The 27890-nt window shown below is 44.1% G+C and overlaps 2 protein-coding genes across 2 annotated transcripts; one reads left to right on the forward strand and one right to left on the reverse strand.

Moving 5' to 3' along the window:
• LOC103880376 (translation initiation factor IF-2-like) lies at positions 1 to 4964 on the reverse strand. Its single transcript, XM_021931840.2, has 2 exons — positions 3694 to 4964; positions 1 to 270 (listed from the first exon to the last, which is right to left on the reverse strand). The coding sequence occupies exon 1, from the start codon at positions 4855 to 4857 to the stop codon at positions 4036 to 4038; it is 822 nt and encodes a 273-aa protein (XP_021787532.2). The 5' UTR covers positions 4858 to 4964; the 3' UTR covers positions 1 to 270; positions 3694 to 4035.
• Positions 4613 to 27481, forward strand: ZKSCAN2 (zinc finger with KRAB and SCAN domains 2). The gene is made up of 7 exons (XM_003916697.5): positions 4613 to 5731; positions 7011 to 7197; positions 9253 to 9344; positions 10008 to 10134; positions 15321 to 16004; positions 19205 to 19696; positions 22778 to 27481. Exons 1-7 carry the CDS (start codon positions 5333 to 5335, stop codon positions 23698 to 23700), a joined length of 2904 nt encoding a protein of 967 aa, XP_003916746.1. The 5' UTR covers positions 4613 to 5332; the 3' UTR covers positions 23701 to 27481.
• Positions 27482 to 27890: the final 409 nt, after the last annotated feature.

The following is a 27890-nucleotide window of genomic DNA, read 5'->3' on the forward strand; positions in this document are numbered from 1 at the left end:
TTACTATGCATAAGGTACTTTATAAGCTCCCAGTACACAGTGGTTAAAAACATAAAATGTCCTGCCTCATTGAGCTAACATTATAGTGAGGCAAACTGATGTAACTGTCAATTATTTAAAAGTGTGATAACTTCACCTAAAAATACTGCCAGCTTCTCTTTAGAAATCAGAAGATCTAGGCCGGGCGCAGGGGCTCACTCCTGTAATCCCACCACTTAGGGAGGTCAAGGCAGGCTGGTCGCTTGAGCTCAGGAGTTTCACACCCTGTCTCTGCAAAAAGAATATAAAAATTAGCCAGGTAGTGGCACGTGTCTGCAGTCCCAACTGCAGTGACCTATGATTGCACCACTGCACTCTAGCCTAGGTGACAGAGCAAGATTCCTTCTCAAAATAATATTAATTATCAGAAGATCTGCAAGGCTTGGTCTGTATTCCTGCATGGCAACAAGAGGCTGGAACTAGTGGCTGCTTCCTTTACAGGAAATGTGGCCTGTAGCTCACCACCCTCCCCACCATTCCCTATTGTATTATACTCTGCCTTACTTCACTCTGTTATCTGCCTGAGCTCTGCAAGCTTTCAAGTTTGTGACTCCTGCTCCCTCATGTCCCCAAGTTGTGATACTTGCCTCTCCTAAAACCACCAAATAGCCCAAGGAGAATGTAAAGGACCCCACTCTTATTTGAATCTGAATCCTGGGTTACCATTTAATCTGATGTAACCTTGGGCAGTGACATCACCTTGCTGAAGTCTCAGTGCCCTAAACTCTAAAATGGAGGCAATCATATCTGGTTTATAGGATTTTTGTGAGGACTAGGCTTTGCCTAATTAGCTCTTACTCCTCCTTTGGATCTCACCCCTAGCACTGCTTCTTAAAAAAAACCTTTCCAGACCTCCCAAATAGATCAAATCCCTCTGATAGACACAGGTTCTCAGCACCATGTCTCTTCTTGCTGGCACCCATCTCCCTTAGAATTATACATCAGTTGGTGGATTACTTGCTCAATTCCTGCCTCTCCCACCAGTCTGAAAACTCAGTAATGGGAGGGGAATCCTGCTTTTGCTCCCTACCTACCACCATATCTGGCATTGAATAGGTCCTCAGTGTTATTTAGAAAGAAAAATGAGCTGTGTACAGATGCTGATACAACCCCTGGCATATACGAGGTGCCCCACTGATTCTCTCTGCCCCACCCTCAGCTAATGCCTGTTACGTACATGGTATCCTAAGCTTCCAGGGCTAAAATTGGCTCAATTTTTAACATTTGGGAAAGAAGTGATTAGGTTGTGTGTTCTAATAAGCTATCTACCTCCCAGAATAAGGATTTTTGTTTTGCCCACTGACATACATGTAGCCGAACTGGTGTCCAGGCCACTCGTCGCCTGAAAGCCAAAAACTCAAAAGACAAGCTTTGGTGAACGTAAAGTTAGCTTTATTCAAGAAACCAGCAACCTGCAAAAGGCAGTGCACTAGCGTTCAAAGACCACCTTTCTCAGTTGTGCCTCTAGATCCAGGAATTTTAAGGAAAATTAGGAGAAATAATGATCGAAACATTCTTGTGGGCCAGGGGCAGTGGCTCATGCCTGTAATCCCAGCAATTTGGGAGGCTGAGGCAGGTGGATCACTTGAGGTCAGGAGTTCGAGACCATCCTGGCCAACATAGTGAAACGCCATCTCTACTAAAAATACAAAATTAGCCAGGTGCGGAGGCGCACACCTGTAGTCCCAGCTACTCAGGAGGCAGAGGCTGCAGTGAACCAAGATCACTGCACTCCAGGCTGGGCGACGGACCAAGACTGTCTCAAAAAACAAAACAAAACAAAAAACATTCTCGTCAATCATGCACAGTCTCAGATGGGCAGTTAATCATTACTTTCTTGGTCAACACCTTGTGACTAGATTGTGCAGGGACCATCAGCCCGTTCCCAGAGCTGCTGGTCTGTGTGTTTTATCTGTTGAAGAAGGTCCTGTTTTTGCTGTGACTGTTTTTAGTGAATAATTTACAAAGTCAGGCAAAACAATAATTATACTCAAACAAGCAAGCTTTTCTCTAACATACAGTCAGTACTGCTGTTACCGGTTGCAGAGCCTAGGGGACTTAGCTGGACGCCTATCTGGCTTTTGTTACCCAATGCAATGCCTCCATGACATAGCTAAATGCCTACTCAGATTTAACTCTGCTTATTTTTAGCAAACAGGATGTCTGTCGTCATAGGTTCCTTCTTAGCTTACTCCACCTCTCAAGAACCTCTAGCTTCATCCTCATCCAACTTCAGTACTAAATGATATTCCCATTGACGCCATGACAGTTGACAATCACCATCATGACCCGAAAAGGACAAAAAAACAGGTTAGCTCCTTGATTCCAGGAAAATCTACCTCCCTTCCCAAGAAAAAACATGAATATTCCTCCTCCTGTTCTTTTTATTTTTTTATTTTTTATTTTTTTAGAGACAGGGTCTTGCCATGTTGCCCAAGCTGGTCTCCAATTCCCGGGCTGAAGCGTTCCTTCTGCCTCCTTGCCTTGCTCTTAATGCCCAGCCCCTTCATTAAGGACACCTGAGGACTAAGCTCTGATTTGTATGTTTTTTGTTTTCTGTTTTGTTTTGTTTTTGACCCAGTCTCAATTTGTCACCCAAGCTGGAGTGTGGTGGCACTATCTCGGCTCACTGCAACCTCTGCCTCCCAGGTTCAGGCGATTCTCACACCTCAGCCTCCCGAGCAGCTGGAATCACAGGTGTGTACCACCATGCCCAGTTAATTTTTGTATTTTTAGTAGAGACGGGGTTTCACCATGTTGGCCAGGCTGGTCTTGAACTTCTCACCTCAAGTGATCCACCTGCCTTGGCCTCCCAAAATGCTGGGATTACAGGCATGAGCCACCACGCCCGGCCTAAACTCTGATTTTCTAAACCCTGCCCAAATTCCTATCTAAGGGATCTGGGGAGTCATGCCCTACAAACCATAAATTCTCATCAGATGGGTTTTATTTAACCCTATATATGATGACTTACTTTCCAATCTGACTCTGGCATAACATTACGTGACAAAGAAGAAAGTCAAAATATTTTACCCCAAAACATGTTTCTTTGCCCTATTTTGCAATTTCTTCCATAAAGGACAGCATTTTCCCCCAAAACCTATCCTTTGTGGGGGAAAATGTGCCTCTGTAAAGAACATCTATTAACATAGCTAAATCTTTTTCTTCCAGGCCCTCCCAATCCTAAACAGATTAACTAAAAGTCTAACACCTTTTGAAGATCTGAATAGGAAACATTTGTCATCTATTATCTCTAAAGGCAGCCACCATAAGACTTCAAAAGAACTTTGGTCTCCACTTTTATCTTAACCTGTACATTTCCTTTCTATCAATCCCAGGTCTTTAGACAAACTCAACCAATTGTCAAGTACAAAATGTTTAAATTTACCTATAGCCTGGAAGCCCCCACCCCGAACCACACCCCTTTGAGTTGTCCTGCCTTCCTGGACCAAACCCATGTATTTCTTTAATGTATTTGATTGACGTCTCATGCCTCCCTAAAACGTATAAAAACAAGCTGCACCCCGACCACCTTTGACACATGTTCTCAAGCCCTCCTGAGGGCTGTGTCACGGGCCACGGTGACTCGTATTTAGTCCAGAATAAATCTCTTCAAATATTTCAGTTTTACTTTTCGTCAACACTCCCTATTACCTGTAACTTCTCAGTTTTCAAGAGCTGAGAGCTTGACTTGCGAGCTACGCTTCCACTTCTCCAATTCCATGGCCACTGAAGGCTGAACGGCCTGACACTCACACTTGGTCTCATGCGCTAGCTCTGCAACAAGGGACAGACAAAAGCCCCTTGGGGAGAAACCAGCACCCCCTGGTGACACTGTTGCCTCTGCCAAGCGCGCAAAGCGCAGCCTGGCACATAGTAGGTGCTCGAGAGGGAAAGCCGGTCTATGAAATCGGGGACAGGGGCAGCACCATGAGGGAGCAAGCTCGGGCCTGGGTGGCGGAACGCTGGCCCCGAGACCCCTCTGCCCCCTTCTCCTCAAGCTCGACCACATCCACCTCCCCAACGCCAGGGGCAACAAGAAAGCACTGAGCTGGGACAGCGCCAGGAAAGACCTGGAGCCACGCACAGATCCCTCCGCAGCCAAATGCAAAGACCACACGTGCGCCTCCGCCAGGGCAAGAAAGTCCCACGGCGTCTGGTGACCCACTCCAGCCCCGACCGCGGCCCTGGTCCAGGAACACGGCCCAAATCCCTCCGCCGCAACTCCGTGTCCCTCCGCCAGCAACACGAGTCCGCGCTCCCGTGCTCTTCTTCCCCGGCAGCCAGGCCTCGGTGGCAGCAACTCCGCCTCAGGGAGGTCCCGCCACCGCCTGGATTCTCCGCCTGAAGCGGCACTCGCCTCCCGCTCCCATACTGTTCGCGATGGCAGGTGCCTAGAGTCCCTCTGTGTCCCTCCGCTCCGGGAGGACCCTCGGCGCCCAGTCGCCGCGCAGCGCGCTCTCGCGAGAGTCCTCCACACGGGCCCCCTCCCCCAGCCCCTCGCCCGCGAGGACGCCTCGCGCGGGCCCCGCGGCGCTTGGTGGCAGGCGGCGCATGCGTGGCTGCGGCTCCCAGCGCCCCCCGCGCTCTCCGCGGGCCGAGTGGACGAGGCCGAACGCGAGGAGGCGGCCGCTGCCCCCTGCGAGGCCTAGCTTCGGCCTGCGGCTCTTCTCCCCTCCGAGCGGAACGGTTTTTGCGGCCTTTCCTCAGTGGGCAGAGGTTTCCTGAGGACGGTTGGGGCCGTAGTGGGGCCGAAAGAGCCCGGCGCCGCTCTCGGACTCCGCCAGGCCCCAGCGGCACCCGCAGCGGCCCGGACATGCTGCCGTGACCCGAGCCCGGACTCTGGCGCCGGGCGGGGCCTGCACATCCGGCCCCACCCACTCGGGGCCTCGCCTCTCGGAGCCCGACCCTGGAGTAGCGGACACACCCCCTCCTGGCCCGGCTGTCCGCCTCCGCCCAGCCGTTCCTCAACCAGCTTCATTTTTCTACCAGTCCTCCAGCCTCCCGGTTTCCGACTTTGCACTGAGAGGGATGCACCCTGGAAAACCACATTGCGGGGTCACATCTTGTTTGGAGAAAAGGCCGGGCTTTTGCATCTTAGGGTATACATTCACCTTTTCAAGGGCCTAGCATAGATTTGATTAATGAGCCTGGAATACCCTGTTCCTGCTGACCTGGCCGTTTTTACCTCCCTACCTTACCACACTCCCAGGAAGATTAAGCAGAGAGCGCTTGGCGTCTTCTTTGGGTCCCCACCTTGAGCTAGACGTGAAATTGACCCCTGGGCTGCAGCATGGCTGTAGCCCTGGACTCTCAGATCGACTCGCCCCTGGAGGTTGAGGGATGCCTAATAATGAAGATGGAAAAGGACCCCGAGTGGGCATCAGAGCCCATTCTGGAAGGATCGGATAGCTGTGAGACCTTCCGCAAATGCTTCAGGCAATTCTGTTACGAGGATGTGACCGGACCCCATGAAGCTTTCAGTAAACTCTGGGAACTTTGCTGCCGGTGGCTGAAGCCAGAAATGCGTTCCAAGGAGCAAATACTTGAGCTGCTGGTGATTGAGCAGTTTCTCACCATTTTACCCGAGAAGATTCAGGCTTGGGCACAGAAGCAGTGTCCGCAAAGTGGAGAGGAAGCGGTGGCCCTGGTAGTGCATTTGGAAAAAGAGACTGGAAGACTAAGGCAGCAGGTGAGAGAGGATTTTCCAAATTTTTGTACTTAGAAAAAAGGGAATGGGAAAGGCATGTGGGCAGGATGTATTGTAGAAAGAAGTGCTTTTCAGAGAAAGATAAATGGTACTAATAAAAGACCCTGTAAGGGGATCTTTTCACTTTAAGTGAATCCACTTAAAAGGAAAAGTAAAAGCTTTGGTTGAAATATTACCTTGCAATGGAAACCAGACGTTATTCACCTAAGCATTTATCGTCATCATTGGCATAATGTTTGCAACAAAACAATATAAGAGAACAATATGGTTTTGCGTCATAGAGGTTCACTTACGCATGTTGATCAAAAAAGGCTATTCTGTTCCCCCTTTAAAAATAAATAAATAAATAAAAAAGACTTCATGCGTTATCCCAGAGCTGTCTCCAATTTCTGTCACTCTCCTCCAGTCTAACTGCCACATCTTCATTTCTCAGTGGCTTGCATGCTCTTCTAGTTGTTCTTCAACCTCCCTTTCATGAACCTCGTGAAATCCTGCAGTATTTGCAAGATTTGCAGTTTCACCTTGCACCGGACTTGCATTGTGTATAGATCTATCAGCAGTTTCCTGTGTTCGTCAGGGATAGACAGATAGATGTGGATATTAATTTTGGAAGTTTTCATTTCACTAGTGAATATATTCATGTCCTGGTAACTTTTACTTCTTTGCGAATTTAACAAATATAAAGAGTCAAATAAGATCTATTCTAGCAACAAGGAGGCTCTTTCACTCCTGACAGATTTCCCCCTCTGTTTAGTAATAAAGATTACTCTGGCTGGGCGTGGTGGCTCACATTTGTAATCCCAGCACTTTGGGAGGCTGAGGCGGGTTGATCACCTGAGGTCAGGAATTCGAGACCAGCCTGACCAACATAGTGAAACCCCATCTCTACTAAAAAAAATACAAAGTTAGCCAGGTGTATTGGTGCATGCTTGTAATACCAGCTACTTGGGAGGCTGAGGCAGGAGAATTGCTTGAACCTGGGAGGTGGAGGTTGCAGTGAGCCAAGATCATGCCATTGCTCTCCAGCCTGGGCAACAAGAGCGAAACTCTGTTTCAGAAAAGAGAATGCTCTTCTGTTACCTTACACCCAGGCTGCTGGACAGTACTCTTAGCCCAGCGCTCTCAGATACTCCATTGGGGATGGAGTGGAATTTTCATTCCTTCTCATGTCTCTGTCCTTCTTTGATGTCTTTCCTAGGAGAATTTCACCCTGATATGGGCCTGTTTTACTCCCTCTTATGGTATTGACTTCATTTCTCAGGTCAGCAGTCCCGTGCACCCGGAGAAGCATGCCCTACTTGGAGCAGCGTGGGAGGTGGCAGACTTCCAGCCAGAGCAGGTGGAGACCCAACCCAGGGTGGTGTCTCGGGAGGAAGCTGGAAGCCTCCACTCAGTACACCAGGAACAACTGAACCGAAAGCGAGAACGTCGGCCCTTACCGAAGAATGGTAAGAGGGAAGACTTGGAGCATGCCCAGTGCAGAGGCTGGGGCAGATTTCCATGGTACCCCCAACGCTGTGAATGCCCAGTGGAGGGCCTCCCAGATACATATTCAAAATAGAGTATTTAAGGAGAAAGATTTCGTTCACTTCAAGAATTAGGAACATGTGCAATATAAGTGAAAAGGTATCATAAAGTTGGAAACTGAGTCTGGGAACCATGGGAAAACCCAGTCTCTACAAAATTGCAAAAAAAAAAAAAAAAAAATTAGCCGAGTGTGATGGCATGCACCTGTGGTCTCAGCTACTCAGAAGACTGAGTCAGGAGGATCGCTTGAGGCCAGGAGGTTGAGGCTGCAGTGAGCCGTGATCACACCACTGTATTCCAGCCTGGGTGACAGAGCGAGACCGTGTCTCAAAAAAAGAAAAAAAAAAAAAAGATCCAAACTGGGGAAACAGATTGCCTGGACCAGCTATGAGATCTTGTGGTGGTATTTAAACTCTCCACAGCTAGACACAGTGACTCACATCGTAAACCCAACATTTTGGGAGGCCGAGGCACTACAGTAATCTTGTGTTTTTCAGTCCTGCCATGTGTATGTGCTCTTGGCTGACTAAACAAGTCAAAAAGCTGTTTGAAAGGGAACAAGACATTTGTGTTTGAAGTTTGACTCACAAGGCATCACAGAAGTGGCATACGAGAGGGTTAAACAGTTAAGACTTTGCAGAGGAGGGACCGCTGACATTCATAGCTGCACTGCACATTAATGAATCAGGTCAAATACTAGGAAATGAATACCTTGTCCTTCCCAGTCCACAGTGATCTCTCTATCTCCTGAACTGTGGCTTCATCTCAGGCTTAAAGAGAGGAAGGGAAACATCACTGGACCTGCCGTCAGAAGTCTTCTGTTTATATCTTGTCTCTGCCACCCTCTGTCTGTGAACTTGGGCAAATAATATGAAAAGGAACATGAATGCACAGAGACTAAGAGCTTAGGCTTTAGAGGCAGACAGACCTCGATTCAAAACCTAGCTCTGCCATTTTTTTTTTAATGTATGAGGCCGTGGTCAGGATACTTCTCAGACTTTCCACTCTCTCATCTTTATTTTATTTTATTTTATTTTTCCTTTGAGGTGGAGTCTTGCTCCAGGTTAGAGTGCAATGGCACGATCTCGACTCACCGCAACCTCCACCTTGCAGGTTCAAGCGATTCTCGTGCCTCAGTCTCCTGAGTAGCTGGGATTACAGGCGTGTGCCATCACACCTGGCTAATTTTTGTGTTTTTAGTAGAGACGGGGTTTCACCATGTTGGCCAGGGTGCTCTTGAACTCCTGATGTCAGGTGATCTGCCCGCCTTGGCCTCCCAAAGTGCTGGAATTACAGGCGTGAGCCACTGCGCCCAGTCCTCTCATCTTTAAAAGGGAAGTAACAAGGCCATTAGTGCAGATTAAATGAGGCAGCGTAAAGGAGCCAGTACATAATAGTGCTCAATAAATGTTAGTTTCCTTTCCCCCAGAATGGCACAATTATTTTTAAACCTCAAGTATGTCTGACTTACACAGCTCTTCACTGAGAGGCAAGATTCGGTACTACTATACTTTTTTATGCCTCCCCAAATTTATATTATGATGGAATGCATTGCAAATGTCCATGGTTGAGAGAGAGAGACTCTGAGAGAGAGACAGAGAGGGAGGAAGGGAAAGGAAGGGAAAGAGAAGAGGGGGAAAGGGAAGGAGGGGAGGAACCACAGTCATAGTCTCACACTGAGACATGAGTGGGACCTGAGCATTGGCGGTGCCCTTTCAATCAGATGTGTGCTCTCCAGTTCCCACAGTCCTTACCTGGCCCCCTTCATCTTGTACTTTACTTGCTTACCCCCAGAAAGAATTTGAGGTTATGATCCCAGCTTTAGGGTACTGTGGTTCTGGGCATTGTTCTCAACTCACAGAGAAAATGGTGAATTTATATTTGTTGGTGTTTCAATACATACTCTTCTCTTGAGAGACAGCATGAATTAAAGGGTCGAAGCCCAGATTACTGATCGTTTCTTTCTATTCTTACAGCTCGGCCTTCTCCCTGGGTTCCTGCCCTTGCTGATGAATGGAATACCCTAGATCAGGAAGTGACAACCACACGGCTTCCTGCTGGGTCCCAGGTACATTGTAATTGTCTTTTTTTTTCTTTGAGATGGAGTCTCACTCTGTCACCCACGCTGGAGTACAGTGGCACGATACCAGCTCACTGCAACCACCTCTGCCTCCCGGGTTCAAGCGATTCTCCTCCCTCAGCCTCCTGAGTAGCTGAGACCGCAGGTGCATGCCACCACACCTGGCTAAGTTTTCATATTTTTAGTAGAGACGGGGTTTCACCATGTTGCCCAGGCTGGTCTCAAACTCCTGACTTCAAGTGACCCGCCCACCCCAGCCTCCCAAAGTGCTGAGATTACAGGTGTGAGCCACCATGCCCTGCCATAATTGTCTTCTCTGGCCTTCCTTACTAGGGTATTTAGGCACAATGCTTTTCTGTGCCTTCACTGTCCTCAAATTTTTATACTCTCCACAAGAGACTTTTTCCCCGTTACTCCTTTTCCGAAAAAGATGGGACCCAGTCTTCTGAGTAATGAGACTCCTTGCTGGATCATCTTGCTTATCTTGTCATCTTATGATTCTTTCTCTTCTGCTTCATTTGGCACAAACTATCCACTTGTTCGTCGATTTCAGTTCTTATTTAGGGTCCTTCTCTGCCTCATCCATGATTGTTCATCCTTTGAAGACCTGTGCAGTTATCTTGGTAGTCATTGGTGTTAGTGTCATTACAGGAACCAGTGAAAGATGTCCACGTGGCCAGAGGCTTTTCCTACAAAAAGAGTGTGCATCAGATTCCTGCCCACAGGGACCTCTACCGGGATTTCAGGAAGGAGAATGTTGGGAACATGGTCTCCCTGGGTAAGGATTCCTTCCCTTTCCAAATATAAGACTTGGGGCTTTCTAATGTATTCATTTGTACTGATTGGAAGATAGTCAGATATAAATGTTAACACTTAAAGGATCTCTAAGGATTGTGTAGTGTAATTACTTAGCCAGGTTCTCTTCCCTCACCCATTCCTTCTTCCAGTAAAAAAAAAAATAATAATTTAGTGATTAAAACATTGGAGAGGAGTTACATATGAATGTCATATTTGTATTATATAAAATGGTATAGTACAGTAAATGGTATTATTCCATAGGAAACTGAGGCTTAGAGAGCTTAAGGAACTTCCCCTGATCAAAAAGTGAAGGAAGCAATGTAGCTAGGATTCAAATTACGACATGTTCATCTCTTTTGTATTGTAAGCTGGCACATTCTCAATTTGCTTTCTGTTCTTACCAGCTCTTTCCTATTAACCTCACCAAAATGCCTTCAGAAGTTGTTTTTTTAAGTGAAATACGTTATTAATGAAATATTTTGTTTTCAATAAATACTTATGAAAATGTATCTGTACCAATAATTTTCAAATGTGAAGTCACAGATTATCTTTCCCCTTCATGTAATAGAAGAGTGGATCTCAATCTCTTTTGAGGAGAAAGACATCTTTGATGTGTCTCAGGACCACAAAGCTCTATAATAAGCTATAAGGCTTTTTTTGCCCTCCCACCCTCAACCTCCTTAAGCAAAACAAGTCAATTTTATTTCTTTGATGTATGTATTTGTGGGTTCCTGTAAGTTTTTGTTTGGAAATTAGGTTCTTCTACCTAATTTTTTTTGGCTTTACTGGGGTACAAATAAATTTAATGTTTATTAAATATATGCAAATAAGGCCAAGCACAGTGGCTCATGCCTGTAATCCCAGCACTTTGGGAAGTCAAAGCAGACGGATCACTTGAGGTCAGGAATTCAACACCAGCCTGACCAACATGGTGAAGCCCCATCTCTACTAAAAATACAAAATTAGCTGGACATGGTGGAACATGCCTGTAATCCCAGCTACTTGGGAGGCTGAGGCAGGAGAATAGCTTGAACCCAGGAGGCGGAGATTACGGTGAGCTGAGATCACACCATTGCACTCCAGCATGGGCAACAAGATCGAAACTCCATCTCAAAAAATATATATATGTATATATATGCAAATAAAATTGTGTATATTTAAGAATATCATATTGCAACTTGATGATTTTTTGTACATATACGTTGTAAAATAATAACCACGTTTGAGTTAACACATCCATCACCTTACATGGTTATGTACTTGTGTGTTGAGAACACTTAAGATCTACACTCTCAGTAAATTTCAGGTATACACTATAATATTATTAACTGTAACCATCATGCTGGATAATTAGAATTTATTAATCATATAACTGAAAGCTTATACCCTTTGACCAACATCTCCCCTTACCTAAGCCTCTGGCAACCACTGTTCTCTTCTCGCTTTCTCTAAGTTCAGCATTTTAGATTCCACATGTAAGTGAGATCATATTTGTCTTCCTCTCTCTGGTTTATTTCACTTAGCACAATGCCCTCCAAGTTCATCTGTGTTGTCACAAATGGCAGGATTTCCTTTTTTTTTTTTTTTTTTTTTTTGAGACAGGGTCTTACTCTCACCCAGGCTGGAGTGCAGTGGTGTAATCTCGGCTCACTGCAACCTCTGCCTCCCAGGTTCAAGCAGTTCTCCTGCCTCAGCCTCCCAAGTAGCTGGGACTACAGGTGCATGCCACCATGCCCGGCTAATTTTTGTATTTTTAGTAGAGATGGGGTTTCACTATGTTGACCAGGCTGGTCTCGAACTCCTGACCTTGTAATCCACCTACCTTGGCCTCCCAAAGTGCTGGGATTATAGGCATTGAGCCACTGCGCCCAGGCTTCTCCTTTTTTATGACTGACTAGTACTCCATTGTATATATTTTTTTCCTGTATTTTCATATTTTCAGTATTCATTTGTCAGCAGATTCTTGGGTTGTTTCCATGTCTAGACTATTGTGAATAGTCCAGTGACTATTCACTGTGAACTGTGAACACAGGAGTATGGCTATCTCTTCAAGATGCTGATTTTGTCTCCTTGGGGTATATACCATAAGTAGGATTGCTGGATCATATTGTAGTTCTGATATTTTGAGGAGCCTCCCTAATGTTTTCCATAATGGCTGTACCTGTTTACATTCCCACCAGTAGTGCACGACGATTCCCTTTTCTCCAAAACCTTGTTATTTGTCTTTTTTTAATTGACAGATAATTGTATATATTTATAGGGTACAATGTGATGTTTTGATACATGTTTACATTGGGGAATGATTAAATCAAGCTAATTAACAAATCCATCACCTCAGCGTGGCGTGGTGGCTCATGCCTGTAATCCCAGCATTTTGGGAGTCCAAGGTGGGTGGATTACAAGGTCAAGAGTTCAAGACAAGCCTGGCCAACATAGTGAAACCCCGTCTCTACTGAAAATACAAAAATTATCCGGGCATGGCAGTGTGCACCTGTAGTCCCAGCTACTCAGGAGGCTGAGGCAGGAGAATTGCTTGAACCCAGGAGGCGGAGGTTGCAGTGAGCTGAGATCCTGCCACTGCACTCCAACCTGAGGGACAGAGGGAGAATTTGTCTAAAAAAAAAAAAAAAAATTATCACTTTACATACTTATTTTCCCATGGTGAAAATATCTAAAATCTACTCTTTTAGACCAGTCACAGTGGCTCATGCCTGTCATCTCAGCACTTTTGGAAGCCGAGGCAGGTGGATCACCTGAGGTCAGGAGTTTGAGACCAGCCTAGCCAACGTGGCAAAACAACATCTCTACTAAAAATACAAAAATTAGCCGGGTGTGGTGGTGGGCACCTGTAATCCCAGCTACTTGGGAGGCTGAGGCAGGGGAATCGCTTGAACCCGGGAGGCATAGGCAAGTTGAGATCGTGCCACCGCATTCCAGCCTGGGTGACAGAGCGAGACTCTGCCTCAAAAATAAAAGAAAATCTACTCTTTTAGCAATTTTGAAATAGACAAAGCATTACTACATATTATAGTCACTATGTAATAGATTACTAAATCTGTATAATAGATTACTAAAGTTTATTCCTCCCATCTAACTGAAATTTTTTTTTTTTTTTTTTTTTTGAGACGGAGTCTCGCTCTGCCGCCCAGGCTGGAGTGCAGTGGCCGGATCTCAGCTCACTGCAAGCTCCGCCTCCCGGGTTCACGCCATTCTCCTGCCTCAGCCTCCCGAGTAGCTGGGACTACAGGCGCCCGCCACTGCGCCCGGCTAGTTTTTTGTATTTTTTAGTAGAGACGGGGTTTCACCGTGTTAGCCAGGATGGTCTCGATCTCCTGACCTTGTGATCCGCCCGTCTCGGCCTCCCAAAGTGCTGGGATTACAGGCTTGAGCCACCGCGCCCGGCCTCTAACTGAAATTTTATACCCTTTGATCAAATCTCCACTTTCCCCATTCCTCCCTCCTCCTCCCCCAGCTTCTGGTAACCATCTTCTACTCTCTACTTCTATGAGTTGGACATTTTTAGATCCTGCCAAGAAAGTGAGATCATGTGATATATGTCTTTTCTGTGCCTGGCTTACCTTAGTTAACATATGTCCTCCATGTTCATCCATGTTGTTGCAAAAGGCAGAATTTTCTTAAGGCGGAATAGTATTCTTTTGTGTATATAGACCACATTTTCTTTATCCATTCAGCCTCCTGGTTGCTTCCGTATCTTAGCTATATGTGAATAATGCTGCAGTGAACATGGTAGTGCCTCTTTGGCCTACTAATTTTAATATTTTTGCATATATACCCAGTAGCAGGATTGCTGGATCATATGGTAATTGTATTTTTAGTTCTCTATGGAACCTCTGTACTGTTTTCCATAATGACTTCCCAATTCACAACTCCGCCAACAATATTCAGAGGTTTCATTTTCTTCTCACCAACACTTCTTATTTTTGTCTCCTTGATGATACCCATTCTGAAAGGTATGAAGTGATATCTCATTGTGGCTTCGATTTGCATTTCCCTGATGATTAGCGATGTTGAGCACCTTTTCCTGTACATATTTGCCATTTGTATGTCTACTTTGGGAAGATGTCTATTCATGTCTTTGGCTTATTTTTTAATGAGATTGTTTGGTTTGTTGTTATTTTGCTATTGAATTGTAGGAGTTCCTTGTATATTTTAGATATTGACCCCTTAGCAGATGAGTGGTTTGCAAATCTTCTATTCCATAGATTTTTTCATCACTTTGTTGACTTTTTGTTGTTGTTGTTGTTTTGGATTAGATTTTTTTTGCTGTACAGAAGCTTTGTAGTTTGATATGGTCCCACTCATTTATTTTTGCTTTCATTGCCTGTGCTTTGATGTCATATCCAAAAAAATTATTGCCAAGACCACTGTCAAGGAGCTTTGTCCCCTGTGTTTTCTTCTAGGAGATTTATGGTTTCAGGTCTTACATTTAAGGCTTAATCCATTTTGAGTTCAGTTTTGTGAGTCGTGTAAGAGAGGGGTCCAGTTTCATTCTTTTGCATCTTGATATCCAGTTTTCCCAGCACCATTTGTTGAAAAGATGACTTTTTCCTAGTGATGTATTCTTGGCACTCTGTCAAAGATTATTTAGCCATACATGCATGGATTGCTTTCTGGGCTCTCTATTCTGTTCCACTGGTCTTTGTGACTGTTTTCATACCAGTACCATACTGTTTTGATTACTATAGATTTGTAATACAGTTTAACAAAAAATTCTTGACTTCTCATCTCTTGTAGTCCCAGTACATATATATGTGTGTATGTTGGGGTGGGCATGGAGGGGAATGTGGGGAAAATATTCACTTTATTTTACAAGTAACAAATACTGAGTGGAAGCATACCCTGAACCTAACACAACATTGGCTACTGAGAGGGAATCAAAGATTAAAAATGTATATTCTTACCCTTAAAGGTTTTCTTTTAAGAACTAGCTACGAAAAGAAATGGTACATACATGAGAAGTAAAATGATCATGTAAGTTAGTAGGTGTTTGTACCAAGGAAGTCATGTAAAAATAAATGTGCAGTGTCACAGCTGAGAAAGGTTTGGGTGTGAACAAGTGGCCCAGGAGAGCATGTGACAGCAGAAGATTGAGGCATGCAGTAATGACTTATATGTCTACCATGAAATATGTTTCTTTTACTATAGGAAGTACAGCGTCTACATCTAACAAGATAACCCGGTTGGAACAGAGAAGGGAGCCATGGACTCTAGGTCTGCATTCCTCTAACAAGAGAAGTATCCTACGAAGCAACTACGTCAAGGAAAAGTCAGTTCATGCTATTCAGGTCCCTGCAAGGAGTACAGGAAAAACATGGAGAGAGCAGCAGCAGTGGGGTTTAGAAGATGAAAAGATAGCAGGTGTCCACTGGAGCTATGAGGAAACAAAGACTTTCCTGGCAATTCTCAAAGAGTCTCGCTTTTATGAAACACTTCAGGCCTGTCCCCGAAATAGCCAGGTGTATGGTGCTGTGGCTGAATGGTTGCGAGAATGTGGCTTCCTTCGAACCCCAGAACAGTGTCGAACCAAGTTCAAAAGTCTCCAGAAAAGCTATCGAAAGGTGAGAAATGGCCACATGCTAGAACCCTGCGCCTTCTTTGAGGACATGGATGCTTTGTTGAACCCTGCAGCCCATGCTTCGTCCACTGATAAGCCAAAGGAGATGATACCTCTCCCCAGACTGAAGAGAATTGCCATCAGTGGTAAGGAACACATCAGCTTGGTGGAGGAGGAGGAAGCTGCAGAAGATTCTGATGGTGATGAAATGGGCGTTGAATTTATCCGCAAGTCTGAAATCCATGGTGCCCCTGTCTTATTTCAGAACCTCAGTGGTAAGAATTGTGCTTTGTTTCTCTTGTAAGAAAACAGATGTGTGATCTTGTGGAAAAAGGAGTAGACCAGAAGTGACCAAACCCAGGGGGGTGCTGTCACACACACCTCACCACTTTCACTGTGGTGTGGCCACATCACTGAAGTACTCTCAAGTGCTTGCTGCTACCCCTATTGCAGTCAGAGAGTAACAGCTCCGAGCGGCCATGGAGGAATTGTTTTCACTTTAGAGCACAGCATGGATTTTGAGTGTTTGGGTCCTCGTGGAAGGAAGACAAATGGAGTTAAAGGGTGCTAAGGATCTAGTATTATCTGATAATTGGCATAAAGCAATCAATTGTATTGGATTATAGTAAGTCAAGCATGCATTATTACATTATCTAAAATAACCAGTACAAAATTATGTAACAGTTTCAACAGGTTTTCATTAAAAATGAAATAAACGTGTTTTGCGTAATCTAAAATTAGAAGACAAGAAAGAAGAGAAAAAAGAATACAAAATAGATGAGTCAGATGGAAAAAAATAAGATATAAATCCAAATATATAGTTAATTCCAAACTTAAAGGACTAAGATTATCAGACATTAATTGCTTTTAAGAGAGCCATCTTAAATATAATACAGAGACATTAAAATTAAAAAGGCAGACAAATACACCATGCAAAAGAGAGCTGATATTAAATACTTCGTGACTGAGAGAGGCAGAATTAAATCACCAGTTAATAACTGTGCGACAGTAGACGCATCATGTAACTACTTTGAGTTTCAATTTTCTCATCTGTAAAATATGACACAGAATACCTCATAAGGCCACATTTTCCTAATCCAGTCTGTCACTGATGGACATTTGTGTTGGTTGCAAGTCTTTGCTATTGTGAATAGTGCTGCAATAAACATACGTGTGCATGTGTCTTTATAGCAGCATGATTTATAATCCTTTGGGTATATATACCCAGTAATGGGATGGCTGGGTCAAATGGTATTGCTAGTTCTAGATCCTTGAGGAATCGCCACATTGTCTTCCACAATGATTGAACTAGTTTACAGTCCCACCAACAGTGTAAAAGTGTTCCTATTTCTCCACATCCTCTCCAGCACCTGTTGTTTCCTGACTTTTTAATGATTGCCATTCTTACTGGTGTGAGATGGTATCTCATTGTGGTTTTGATTTGCATTTCTCTGATGGCTAGTGATGATGAGCATTTTTTCATGTGTCTGTTGGCTGCATAAATGTCTTCTTTTGAGAAGTGTCTGTTGATATCCTTTGCCCACTTTTTGATGGGGTTCTTTGTTTTTTTCATGTAAATTTGTTTGAGTTCTGGTGGGAACTGAACAATGAGATCACTTGGACGTAGTAAGGGGAACATCACACACACTGGGGCCTGTTGTGGGGTGGGGGAGCGGGGAGGGATAACATTAGGAGATATACCTAATGTAAATGACGAGTTAATGGGTGCAGCACACCAACATGGCACATGTATACATATGTAACAAACCTGCACGTTGTGCACATGTACCCTAGAACATAAAATATAATTTAAAAAAAGAAAAAAAAAGAATACCTCATAGGGTTGTTATTAGTGTTAAATAGAATAATATAAATGAAGGCACTGTGAAAATACTAAAATACAATACAACATTGCCTGGTATCACTGTTGTTAGTAATGTTTCTTTACTCCAGCTAGAGATAAATTCGTTGTTTTTTTTTTTTTTGAGATGGTGTCTTATTCTGTCGCCCAGGCTGGAGTGCAGTGGCGCAATCTCGGCTCACTGCAACCTCCTCCTCCTGGGTGGGTTCAAGCAATTCTCCTGCCTCAGCCTCCTAAGTAGCTGGGATTACAGGCGCCCACCACCACACCTGGCTGATTTTTGTATTTTTAGTAGAGACGGGGTTTCACCATGTTGGTCAAGCTGGTCTCAAACTCCCAACCTCAAATGATCCACCCACCTCGACCTCCCAGAGTGCTGGGATTACAGGCATGAGCCACCGCACCCAGCCTATAAATTCTTACATAGGATAGAAAAGTAAATCAGGCTAGGGAATGTATTCATGACTAAACCCATTCAAAAGAAATATCTGGCTGGATGCGGTGGTTCATACCTGTAATTCTAGCACTTTAGGAGATTGAGCTGGAAGGATCCCTTGAGGCCAGGAGTTCTAGAGCAACTGGGCAACACAGCGAGACTCTTTCTCTACAGAAAATAAAACAATTAGCCAGGCATGGTGGCACACTCCTGTAGTCCCAGCTACTCAGGAGTCTGAAGCGAGAGGATCGCTTGAGCCCAGGAGTTCAAAGCTTCAGTGAGCCATGATTGTGCTGCTGCAGTCCAGCCTGGGCAACAGAGTGAGATTATGTCTCAGAAAATAAAAAATAAACATCTGCTAAGATGGGAAGACACATTAGGCCTAGACAGGTCTCACCAATCTGAAAATCCATCAACATGAGGCTGGGACTCTTGGGGTGGTCTCAAATATGGGAATCCAGTCATAGGCCTGGAAGAGACCACCTAGTAAGATAGAGGATAGAGATTTTTTCCTACTATAGATTACAAAACATACAAAAAGTATGTTTTACAAATTATATTTAGATATGCCCTGAAAAGTTTTATTCTGCTATAAATGCAGAACATAGTCTTATCGTGCAGATCATTTCATCTCAAAGTAGAGGATTCAATGACATCCAAAAACTACTCTGAACATAGTTCTGCTCCTTAAGGAAGACTGGTTACAAAAGTGGTAGGAAATTTGAGGGGAAAACTTCCTATTGGAAATTCTAGTCATTATTCTTAACCGCTTTGGAAAGAGCCTTCTAGAGAACTAAATCGTGTAGTTAATCACCGTAGCAATGGCAGATTTGGGGAATGCATTTTTATTCTTCCAAATAAGCTTTGAGATTAGTTTACCAATTTCAATTTTAAAAATCTGATTGGGATTTTGACTATAGATTCATATGAGAAATGATATCTGTACAACTTGAGTCTTCCTATTCATAAACGGTGTCTCGTCATTTTTTCTAGTTTTATGATATTACACATTTTTATATAGACTTCATTTCTTGCAAAGCTTATTCCTAGGCATATTGTAGTTCTTGTTGCCACTGTAAATGGAATTTTTTTTACCTCTATATTTCTTAATGTATATAGTATAGAGGCTACAGACTCCTTTTCTTTCTTACATTGTGAACTTTGTCCCCAAATGGCAGGTGTGCACTGGGGCTATGAAGAAACCAAGACTTTTCTTGATATCCTCCGTGAGACTCGGTTTTATGAAGCGCTTCAAGCCTGTCATCGGAAGAGCAAATTGTATGGGGCTGTAGCTGAACAACTTCGAGAGTGCGGCTTCCTCCGGACACCAGAACAGTGCCGAACCAAGTTCAAAAGCCTTCAGAAGAGTTACCGCAAGGTGAAAAATGGCCACATGCTAGAGTCCTGCGCGTTCTACAAGGAGATGGATGCCCTGATTAACTCTCGGGCACCTGCTCCTTTCCCCAGCACCCCAGAAGAAGTCCCATCACCTTCAAGGCAAGAAAGAGGGAGTATTGAGGTTGAACCCCAGGAACCTACAGGCTGGGAACCTGAAGAGACCTCACAGGAGGCAGTAATAGAAGACTCTTGCAGTGAGAGAATGAGCGAGGAGGAAATTATGCAAGAGCCAGAATTCCAAGGACCTCCAGGTCTGCTGCAGAGCCCAAATGGTAAGGTGCAAAACCAAAGAGTTTTAGTCCAAAAGAGGAGTAAGTGTGATTTACTGAAAAATCAGTAGATCTTGCACATAGCTCATGAATATTCCTTCATTCAGCAAATATTTGAGTGCCTGTGCTACTTGAAGAACAGAGGATATAGCAGTGAATAAAACAGTTCCTGGCCAGGTTACAGGTTACACCTGTAACCCTAGCAGTTTGGGAAGTTGAGGCGGGTGGATCACCTGGGGTCAGGAGTTTGAGACCAGCCTGGCCAACATGGCGAAACCCTGTCTCTACTGAAAATACAAAAATTAGCTGGGTGTGGTGGCGGGCACCTGTAATTCCAGCTGCTCAGAAGGCTGAGGCAGGAGAATCACTTGAAACCCAGGAGGCGCAGGTTGCAGTGAGCCGAGATTGTGCCATTGCACTCCAGCCTGGGTGACAGAGTGAGACTCCATCTGAAAAAAACAAACCAACCAAAAGTTCCTTTTCTCATGGTGCTTCTCTTCAAAGGAGGAACTCACTTTAGAGTGACTCAGTCCTTGGGTTCTCAGCCTTGGTTTTTGTTGGTATGGGTCAGACAGGGTTTTGTATCTCCTGGAAGTACTGTGGGGAAGAAAAACTTGGAATTACACATGAGAAAAATCTTGGATGAAGGAAGAGTGTCAGTAAGCACAAAAGAAGAACATCTTATAGTTACATGTGGTGTGCAAGACAAAAAAGAGAGGCAGAGACTACATGAAAGACTTTATTCTGGTCCTGAGCTCCACCTGCATGTTTCCCACTGACTTAGGCCCTCGTGGGCCTGTCACTAGTAACTCAGGCTTAAGATGTTCAAAACTAACATCACCATCTTCCTTACCACACCATGGCTCTTCCCTGTGGGCTCCCGCCCTCATCCAGACTATCACATCTATCTGTCCCCTCTTCAGTTACCATTAGCCAGTGTCTAGTTCAGTCTTCTCTCTCTCTTGCCTAGACTGTTGTAAAAGCCTCCAAACCAGTTTTCCCCACCCACACTCTTATTAAGGTTTCACAGCCATTTTTGATCTGAGCTTATCTTACTCTTCTAGTCTACATGTTAGTGTTTTCCTTCCTCAACTCTGTGCTTATTCAGAGCAGAACTACTGGCTATTTCCTACACACACCTCAAGCCCTTTCCCATCCAAACTTTAGCTTGTGATGTTCCCTCCACGTTGAATGTCCTTGGCTCTACATATCTCCATGTCTCACCTCCCATACTTTGTCTGTCTCTGTCTTATGGCACTGAGCACTTTAGATGTAAGATCTCGCAGACATGGTGAGCTCCTGAAGGACAGGAGCTCCATCTTCCCATAACACTACATTAAGCCCCCTGGCAATCAGTTGAATGTGCAGGGTAATACAGGACTAGTTTATTGAAGCAAATGACTCTAGCTTAGTATATATATGGGAAATGATAGTATGAAGGCTTGAATTAAGTCCTGTAGAACCCTGGCTTTGATAACTCTGGAAACAAAGTCCTTGTGAATCTTTTTTTTAAAGTGAGCTCCAGACATATCATCAAATTATCAAGCTTTCTCCAAGCCAACTGCTAGGCTGCGACTTCCTCCAAATCCGAGAATAACATTGTACTCAATCAGAAAACTTCAAAAGAAGTACTGACAGACCAGGTGTGGTGGCCCACACCTGTAATTCTAACACTTTGGGAAGCCAAGGTGGGAGGATCGCTTGAATGCAGGAGTTCAAGACCAGCCTGGGCAACATAGACCCCATGTCTACAAAAAATAAAAAATTAGCTGGGAGTGGTGGTGTGCACCTGTAATCCTAGCAACTTGGGGGGTTGAGGTGGGATGATCACTTGAGCCTGGGAGGTCAAGGCTGTGGTGAGCTATAATCATGCCACTGCACTCCAGCCTGGGTGACAAAAAAAGTACTAATAAGTGAAAGATGGAATTGTTAGGGCTTTTTACTTAAGTGACTAGATTGATTGATGGCTGCCCTCCTTTCCGCTTCCCATGCCACAGCCTCCGCACTTGGGATTGAGAGTTATCTGTGGTTTCCACTGAATGTATGGAAGGAAGGTAATGTTGAAACTGGCAATAGAAACAAGGCAGGAGAGCAGATGCTTCAGAACAAGGGTTTGGGAATCAAGTCAACCTGAATTGGGCCTAAGTTGCACAGCTTGTGAAATGTTTACGGATGAAATAATGTGATGTCTGGAATTGGCTGCAAAGTAGTCTGGATGGAGGGAGCAGGGAGTGTGTGGGAGTGGAAATGAAATGGGATTGGCCATGAATAGGTCATAGTTAAATGTAGGTAAGTGGTTCATGGGAGTTCATTATACATACTGTTGTTGTCCAGACTTTTCTGTGTTTGAATTTTCCATAATAAGTTAATACAAAAATCACACAGTTCATAACTGACCAAGATGGGACCAGACCCAGAGCCGTGTAATTCCAAAGCTTGTCTCTCTTCACAATGTCATGCTCTCTGTCCAGAAAACTTCACAGAAAATCTGGATCCAAGATGTAGTGAATGTGGGATGTAGATGAAAAGAGTGAGAAAATAATTCCAATTTGGGGAACAGTGAGAATTAAGATTTCAATTAGTGTGGTTTATAGGACAGCCTGAAAAATAAAGTGAGAAGAACATTTGAGAAGAAACAGGTACTCTTGGATGGGATACGATTAGATATGTAGAGGAATTTAGTTACTCAAGTCCCTCAAGGAACTTGGACTTGGTCAGAATCTAATCTGTAGATCAGTGTGATGTAGTGTGCTTTAGTATAGAGGTGAAATTATGAAAATAGGATGAATTAGAGTGGAACTTCAGGGAGATAAGCCAGGTTGCCCTCATGTTAATTGGGATATGGATGGGGAATGATGGCTTGGATTATAATGCAGGAATAATTTCTGAAGGCCTACTCTGTACTGGCTGTTATTGGCCTGTTTATGAATGGAAAGAAATACAGCAGAATGAATCAGAGAAGAGTCACATGGTCTGAGATTAGAGAAGTGTATGGAGAGCAAGCGGATCAAGCCTTGCAAGCCAAGTTGTTTATGGTTAACATCAGACTTGTATGAAATTTGTATTGTCTTTTGTTTTTTTCAGATTTTGAAATTGGAAATAGCATCAAGGAGGATCCAGCACAGATAGTTTATAAGGACATGGAACAGCGTAGGGCATTAATAGAAAAGTCTAAAAGAGTTGTTTCCCAGAATACCGACCCCAGCAAATATCACAAAAGGGAATGCATCTCAGGAAGACAATGGGAGAATCTTCAAGGAATTAGACAGGGAAAGCTGATGTCTCAGCCTAGAGATTTAGGGAAAGGTGTTGTGCATCAGAGGCCTTTTGTGGGGAAGAGACCCTACAGACTTCTCAAATACGGAGAAAGCTTTGGAAGGAGCACTCGTCTGATGTGCCGGATGACCCACCACAAGGAGAATCCTTACAAGTGTGGTGTCTGTGGGAAGTGCTTTGGTAGGAGCAGGAGCCTGATCAGACACCAAAGAATCCACACAGGTGAAAAACCTTTTAAATGTCTTGACTGTGGAAAAAGCTTTAATGACTCCTCAAATTTTGGTGCCCACCAGAGAATCCACACAGGAGAGAAACCCTACAGATGCGGAGAGTGTGGAAAATGCTTTAGTCAGAGCTCTAGTCTTATTATACATCAGAGAACCCACACCGGTGAGAAGCCCTATCAGTGTGGAGAGTGTGGGAAAAGCTTCACCAACAGTTCTCATTTCAGCGCCCACCGGAGAGTTCACACTGGGGAGAATCCCTACAAATGTGTGGACTGTGAAAAAAGTTTCAGTAACTGTACAAGATTTCGAGAACATCGGAGAATACACACTGGAGAGAAACCCTATGGATGTGCCCAGTGTGGCAAACGTTTCAATAAGAGTTCTGTTCTTACCAAACATCGGGAAGTTCATGTGAGAGAAAAGCCTCTGCCACACCCTCCATCTCTGTATTGCCCTGAGAACCCACATAAGGGAAAGATTGATGAATTTAGGAAAACTTTTTGATGATGATCTTCTCTTCCTAAATGCCCCTTTAGCCATTTTACCCTAATCTCATTCTTGGAAGCAATTTTTTCTTAGCTATGAAGTGTAATTCCCAAGATAAACTTGAGAATATAAATAAACTAGACACTTTCATCCTGTTCTCACCTCTGCCTCTAACTTGATCGGTCTGTTCCTCTTCTTCTGTGTGTCTCGGCTTCTCCTTTAAGAATGTGGAGAAGATGTATTGTCCAAGTTCAGAATGAAATACTCCTCAGTACGTTGAGGCCACTGCAGCTGGATTGCTAAGTCTGGCAACATTCAAGATCCTTCCATGTGGATGAGAGTTGTTTTCAAGGATATAAAAAATGCCAAAAGTTTTTTTGTTGTTGTTACCTACTCCATGGGATCCTGGATGCAACTTGATAACAGATTTTCACATTTAGGGAGAACTTTGAGGAGTCTGATCAGAACTACATCAAATCCATCTTGGTTTTGAAGAGATCCACAAAAGAAGAGTGAAGATTTTATAGCTTTCCTCAGAAGTCCGTTACAGTGTACCTTTTTTTGTGTCAAGAAGTTGATCCAAATAGCTAGGGCAGAATCCCTGTGTTGTTACTGAAGTCCTGTTACTAATGCCTTGCCCTACGTGGAGGTGAGAAGCAATTGATCACCCCTCATCCTTTTCTGTACCTGAAGACTTAAATCCCCTGGCTGCTGCTTCTCCAGTCTGTAAGTAATGCCAGGTCCTTGTACTGTTTCTTGTAGCCCTGCACTTACCTCTCAGTTGCTCTGGGTGCGCCTGCCGACCTCTTCTGAACTACCGTGCCCTCTTCAGTTGGAATAGGAGGCCTGTTCATGGTGTGTCTCACTAAAGTAAAGCAGGATTTCAGACACGTTCTAGTTCTATCTAATTTCTCTGGCTCTTATTTAGAACATGACTGGTATGTTGGCATATTTCGTACCTCCCACCCCCACACTGCAGTATAATAATAGTGTTTCTAAAACTTTAAGGGGATAGGGAAGAGGTAATAGACACCTGAAACATTTCTAAGACCGGTTGTACTCCTTTGGCCTGCTGTAGATCAGATGGCCATCTCAGCTTAGATCAGTGCTCTCGGGGCTGGCTGTTAAATCTCCGAGTCTCTTTTCCTGAGGCTTCTAGTCCCTGTTCACCGCATCAGAAACCTAACTGTAGTGCCCCAAGTAACTTATACAACCCTAGAGCTCACTGGGTGAAAAGTGGGAACATTCATAAAAACCTCAGTCCAGAAATCCAGAACACCGTTTTTGTTTTCCTCATTTACCTGTTTTGTCTGAAAAATCTCTTTGAGAACCCCCAGCAGTAACCCAGTAAACACTGAAGGAAAAGTTCTGATGGGGGATGGTTAATTCACTTTTGAAGTTGCAGATAAAACCCAGAAATTTGATTTTCCAGGGCCAGTTGCTTCAGGATGGAGCTAGTGGTGTTTATTCCCTTAGTATGTAGGTAACCCAGGGTGGCTTTGCTTTGGCAAGGGAGAAGTCACAAGTTTAATGGAAAGGGAACTGGAGTCAGGGCTGTTTGTAAGTGATTATTTTGCTCTTATCTCTCCCTTTCTTTGTCAAATGCTCTTATTTGAAGCCATCTGGAAATGATACTGTTCCTTTTGGTATGTTTTCAATCTTTTGAAACTTGTTCAGCAAAGTACGTAGGAGGGTAGGTGCTGTACAAAGAAATCTAATTTATGGTGCCAGAATGGGGCGTGGCCTGTTGGAAGGCAGGTGACTCAGGTAAACATAGATAAATGTTTCTGGTTTATGTTTGTTGGAAATGTTATGACTTTTTCACATCTCAGTAGGTTGATTTTTCTGTGTCGTCTAAGTTAAAGATTTCTAATGCTAAATACAGTTCCATGTTGGTAGTATGCATAGCACAGTAAGATGTGTGTGGTGCCAGTGGGCTTGTGTTTATATTGTGTAGATGTTCTGGAATTCCAGCTCTAGAGAAGATGCACATTAATAGAAATAACCACTTAGTAATATGTACACAGGATTGATATTATATGGAAGCATGATTCAGGAAAGTAGATGACTTATTCATAAATATGAAGCACTGTTATATGTAAGGCCATGTTCTAGCCACAGTGAAGGATACAAAAAGGAAGGAAGGGGCATGGTGCCTGGGTTCAAGGAACTCACAGTTGATAGAGGAAGTATCACAGCAAAAGGGGGGGCCACTTACACCATGGCAGCTACAGAGGGCCAGGAGCTCAGTCATGAGAACATCACCTTCACCTGCAGAAGAGTTTCGCTAGGTTGCCCAGAATCATATTCTGTACCTTCATCTCTCACCCTTCCCCAGTGGCAGGAAAGGGTCAAGAGCCTTTCCCTCTCTAGTGGGACAAACTGATTCTATTTAACTCTTATATGCCTGGGAGCAAGCTGAGGTGGAATTTGGGTTCCCCTACCTCTACTCCTGATTGTAAATGGGCTGTCTGGAAATGTGTTACATTAATTTGATGAACTTTGTTCTGAAGAAATGGAAGGTCTCTCCCCCATTTTAGACCAACACTACTTGTCTCCCTGCATTTTATTTGTTTTCATCTGGTACATGTAAGTCAAAATGAATAATCATGTTCTGATCAATGTGTCTTTTAGATCATATAACATTGCCTTTATGAAGATTCATAGAAAAAGGTTTTTTTATCTAGATCTCAGTACCAAGGAAAGCTCTGATCCTAAGCGCAGTATATATACACACACACACATCTACATATGCGTGTAGATCTGTATGTATGTATCACAAACACTGTGATTTTTATAACTTAAGCTGCTTTTTGTGTCTCTCTTCTGGCTGCTGGAAAGCTCAACAAAACCTACAGCCCACCTCAACCACCTACCCCAACCTATATTTATTTCATTTTGTCTTATTTCCTTGTAAATTGTGTCAAATCCTGTTTTTGAAAAACAGCATAGACTGACAACTTTTCACTGTCATCTTATCAAAGGCATTTTGGAAACTGGGCTCGTATGTCCCACCTAGGCTTGCTTTGTTACTGCCACAGATACCTCCAGTTCTTACCAGTGATGTTATTAATGCATTCAACCTAATTCATTCATCTGGAAAGAAACAGTTTTTAAAAGAGGGAAACCTCACACACAAACGGCTCAGGGCAGCCTGCCTTGGTGGAATGAGTATGAGACCAGAAGCTGAAAGAGACAGTTTTAGTCTTGTCACTACTTAATGAGCGTTGTTCGATACATCATAGCCTCTCTGGGCCTTGGCGCCTCATCTGAAGAGAAGTTGAACTTGATTGCCAAGTTGCTGTGGCTCTAATGTTTCATGAGGCTGTGGAGCGTGATACAGATGCGGAAGACGTTAGAAGATCAGGCTGCCGGCCCAGCTCTCCTGTGCCTGCCGCATCTGGCCATACCAACTCCATCTCATGCTTCAGGAAAGGGAAGGGATGCTGTGACAGCAAAGTCAGCCCAGGAGCTTGTTTGGGAAGGAGAAAGGGCAAGTCCCTCATGATCCACAGCGGGCAGCCCCCCAAGCACCTCCATACCCAGTGGCGGGTAGGCTGAAGTGAAGGAAGCCTGTCAGGAGGTCTGGCTCCCGGTGACAGACAAGACTCAGCTGTGAGGAGCTGGGGCAGCCCTGGCTAAAGGAGTGTGTGAGTAACTTGTGAAACTGGAAGCCTCTGCCTCTGAATGCATTCCAAGACCCAGAGCAAATAGATGTCGATTCATTGTTTTGTATCAGTGTTCACTTAGATGTCTTCTTGAAAACTTGTTCGTGGAATAAATGTCTAAAATAAATGGCTCCCATTGGTTTCTGCCATACTTTGAAGGGTGTCATTCTATTAAGGGAAAATATAATGTATCCAAAGAAGTTGATAAAAGCTGATCCTAGTAGCCAATGAAAAGAATTCCAGTCTCATTCGAGTTCACTGCTGTTGCCCGCAAGTAGCAGGGGTCTTTTGTGAGTCCACAGCTGTCTGTGGGCAGCAGTCCTCTGGTGGTTGTCCCTGCCATTGTCCCAGTAATGGTCGTCTCCAGTGCTAGGAGGGAATTAGCCTTGGATACACGTGCTGCCTGTGTTTCTGAGGCACTCCCCCATAGCCTAATTGGTGGAAGAAGCCTTGAAAGTTTCTTGGAAGATAGAGTAACAGGAAGGACAAAACTTTACTCTTTTGGGGTCTCAGGCTAGGCGTGAGGATTGAAATAACACA

The sequence above is a fragment of the Papio anubis genome, chromosome 18 (genome assembly GCF_008728515.1).
Source record: "Papio anubis isolate 15944 chromosome 18, Panubis1.0, whole genome shotgun sequence".
Taxonomy (NCBI): domain Eukaryota; kingdom Metazoa; phylum Chordata; class Mammalia; order Primates; family Cercopithecidae; genus Papio; species Papio anubis.